At 41.2% G+C, this 3,480-nt stretch overlaps 1 protein-coding gene across 1 annotated transcript; it reads left to right on the forward strand.

Moving 5' to 3' along the window:
- Positions 1–913: 913 nt before the first annotated feature.
- LOC126989405 (uncharacterized) lies at positions 914–3,154 on the forward strand. Its single transcript, XM_050848002.1, has 2 exons — positions 914–1,292; positions 1,747–3,154. The coding sequence occupies exons 1-2, from the start codon at positions 1,174–1,176 to the stop codon at positions 2,651–2,653; spliced, it is 1,026 nt and encodes a 341-aa protein (XP_050703959.1). The 5' UTR covers positions 914–1,173; the 3' UTR covers positions 2,654–3,154.
- Positions 3,155–3,480: the final 326 nt, after the last annotated feature.

The raw sequence follows: 3,480 nt of genomic DNA on the forward strand, positions 1-3,480 counted from the left end.
TCAGAAAGTATGCCGCAAATAACCCAGATGTGACGATACTGGAGGACATATCAGAAGGAAGTTTTACTGCAGTACTTGTTACAGCTTTATGAAGAGAGTCCACATTAAATTTAGGGAAGCTGGAGAAGTAATCTTTGTGGATGCCACGGGATGTGTTGACCAACTCAACACTTCAGTTATTCCTTCCTCTGTGCTGGACCAGCAGGTGCTGCTCCACTGGCAGTGCTGTTTACATCTTCCCAAGATGAAGCAACACTGAAAAAGGTAAGTCTGACAATTTTCCTTTTACTGAATGTTGTTAACTCCGACTGTGGATTTGTAATCGGTATATTGTGCGTGTGAGAAATACATAGAAATGGTCTTCGTATTGCATACTAACTCTCTCTCTCTCTCTCTCTCTCTCTCTCTCTCTCTCTCTCTCTCTCTCTCTCTCTTACACACACACACACACGCACACACAAAGGGTCGGTTGGAAACCTAGGGTAACTGTCATTTCTGTGAAGCTTGGCTTGTGCTCTGGACGCATACTTGGATATATCTGAAGTTAATCACCTTTGCTCTTATCTACAGGTTTTGAAATGGTTAAGAGTGCTGTAGCAGAAAAGGCCTTCTATGGGAAGGGCACGCCGGAGACTTTCATGACTGACAACTGCGATGCCATGAGGAAAGCCCTAGCAGCAACCTGGCCTGGAGCTCGACAGTTCCTCTGCATTTTTCATTTTCTACAACAAGTATGGAGGTGGCTATTGGACTCGAGACACGAAATCAAGAAAGAAGATCGCCAGGAACTTATGACTATAGTGAAAAGCCTCGTATATTCAGCAACGAAGAACGATTTATTCACGTCATGGGGAAAATTCAAGGCTAATCCTCTTTCGGAGAAGTATCCTAACTAACAATAGTGATTTCGTAATATGGATGATAAGTACAGATAATGCATTTTTTTTTTTTTAATATTTTCAAAATCATCATAATAATTGATAACATTTATATACTACTACTACTACTACTACTACTACTACTACTACAGACTTCACGAGCTGTCTAGATGTTTGCTGGCCTTTTGTAAATAGTTAATGTAAGGTCGTGTGAGTTTCCATGCTCTTCTGAACACCCAGTATTTAGGTCTAACAACTATTTTTGTTTTCTTATTTCAGCTATCTAGGCTCACTGATGGAAAGGAGTGACGAGTGGGCGATAACGTTCAGGGCAGGTGCGGTGCTACGTGGACATCACACCAACAACTTCTGTGAGGCAACAATGTGCATCATTAAGGAAGTCGTTCTTAATAGGTAAGCGCCAAGGGATGTTTCTTTCTTATTTGTGATGGCTGGTTTTATTAATATAAGTACCATACATCAACATGAAATTCAAACTGCCATTTTACTGAATAGTTGTACAATTGGAGGCCTTCTCGTAAAGCTCGACTGTGTTCTATTACTTTTTTTTTTTTTTGTTCTACATATTTTCGCATCATCAACAAACTCATCTGCGTTACTAGTGATGACAATGTCCTTAATTTTCTTGATTTCCGTGATTATTGTAAGTAGGGTATTACTGCCTATTATATTCAAGTGTTTCCATTACAGTAAATCACATACACAACATATTTTCCTTTCTAATAATTAAGTTCCCCCCTGAATCTAATATTCTGTTGCATTCTGTTGCTTCCCCTTATCAACATTTAAGTGTTTGCAGAACATTACTTACTTGTCTATTTATTCTTTCTCTCTCTCTTTTTTTTAGATGCAAGGCATACAACGCAACGCAGCTGATCATTTTCATGGCCGAAATCTTTGACAGCTACATGAAGAAGAGGCTGGTGGACGTTGCGCTTGGCAGACGGAGAGTGAAATCATTAAGCACGGCTACACTGCCTCTAGAAATGGTTACTTTCCAAGGTAACGGAAAGTACAGAGTCCAGAGCCAGTCTACTCCATCCCTTCAGTACGACGTAGATCTTGTGACTGGATTTTGTGAGTGTACTGCAGGGGAAAATGGTTCCTTGTGTAAACATCAAGCTGCCTGTGCAGACTACAGCATGACGGTCCTGCCCCAAGTCTTCACTGCCACTACTGAAAACAGACGGTGGCTGGCGTCAGTGGCAGTAGGCGACGAGAAAGTTCCACCCGAAGGCTTTTTTAGAGGACTGTTGGAGCCAACATTAGAAAAAGAAGAAACTGCCTGTGCTTCTCCTGTTCAGGAATCCCAGGAAAGCACAGAGATCCAGCTAATGCCTCCTGAAGTGAACGTCGAGAATCAAGATGAAAATCCGCACCAGTCTCCAGATGTTGGCGAGTTTGTAGCTACATTCCAAAATGTGGTCGAAAAATATGCCAACAGTGACACTGCGGCAGCCCTCAGTACTGCTGTGAGACGGTTAAAGACTGTGAAAAGTGGGAATCAGCTGAACAGCATACTGCAGACCTTTGGAAGTGGCCTTTGCAATAAGGGAGCTGGCAGAGGAAAAATTCGATGCCAGCCAACATCTATCGCAAGAAGAGGGCCAGGAAAACCCAGAGGTGCAGCCCCTCTTGGTAAGGGACGACGACCGAGCCACTTACCAAACCCAAAACCAAAACGACCGCGAAATTTGTCCCAAAATATTGCGCAGAACGTGGCTAATGCTAAGTCACACGGGAGTGGCCACTAGGATAGGGAGTATTGTACATGCATTGAAATAAAATTTTTGAGCGTCGGTTACAGATTTCTGTGGTATTTGTAAATATAAAGAAGGTTTGCCCGTTTTTCTAAGCTTAAGATGAAATTGACCGCATGAGGAAAACTGATGAACATTTAGAGGAGAGAGTAGAGTGTTATTTATTGTTAATACATTTTACATAACTAATCATATATACAATAAAGAGAGAAAGAATAAAAGTAGTGTATGAATAAATCCTGAAATAATAAAACTTAAGCTGAGAGAGAAATTCTATATAGTCAGACTAAGAATTGCATATATAATGTGAAAGCTTATGTTTATTTAAGCTGAGCATAGAATCTCACAGTTTTCTTAGTTATCCATAAAAGCATCGTTTTCTGCGTCTTGGGGCCATTATGGATACTGAGTATGATGACATGACTCTACGGCCTTTTTCAACCACTTTTAACCCAATGGTGCCGAACAATAATACAGTTCGGGTTTATGCGCCCCGCATACCTGCTCCCCGGCCTCCATCTTTCCTTAATCTCGTTTCTTTCCCTCTCTCCCACACACACACACACACACACACACACACACACACACACACACACACACACACACACACACACACACACACACACACACACACACACACACACACACACACACCTTTATGTCTGTTTCTGATCCTGTTATGTCTGTTTGTGATCCTTTTTCGTCCGTATCTGATCATTTTCCATCTGTTTTTTTTTTATTCCTTTATGTTTGTTTCTAGATCTTTTCTGTTGTTTCTAATTCTTTTCCGTCCATTTTTTACTCTTTTTCGTCTGTTTCTG

The sequence above is a fragment of the Eriocheir sinensis genome, unplaced genomic scaffold (genome assembly GCF_024679095.1).
Source record: "Eriocheir sinensis breed Jianghai 21 unplaced genomic scaffold, ASM2467909v1 Scaffold1154, whole genome shotgun sequence".
In the NCBI taxonomy this organism is placed as follows: domain Eukaryota; kingdom Metazoa; phylum Arthropoda; class Malacostraca; order Decapoda; family Varunidae; genus Eriocheir; species Eriocheir sinensis.

Bases quoted from the DNA above. Each gene is read 5' to 3' on its own strand.
- LOC126989405 (XM_050848002.1), top strand. From the start codon at position 1,174: ATGGAAAGGAGTGACGAGTGGGCGATAACGTTCAGGGCAGGTGCGGTG. The intron at 1,293-1,746 runs GTAAGCGCCAAG...TCTTTTTTTTAG, and splicing joins AAGGAAGTCGTTCTTAATAG to ATGCAAGGCATACAACGCAA.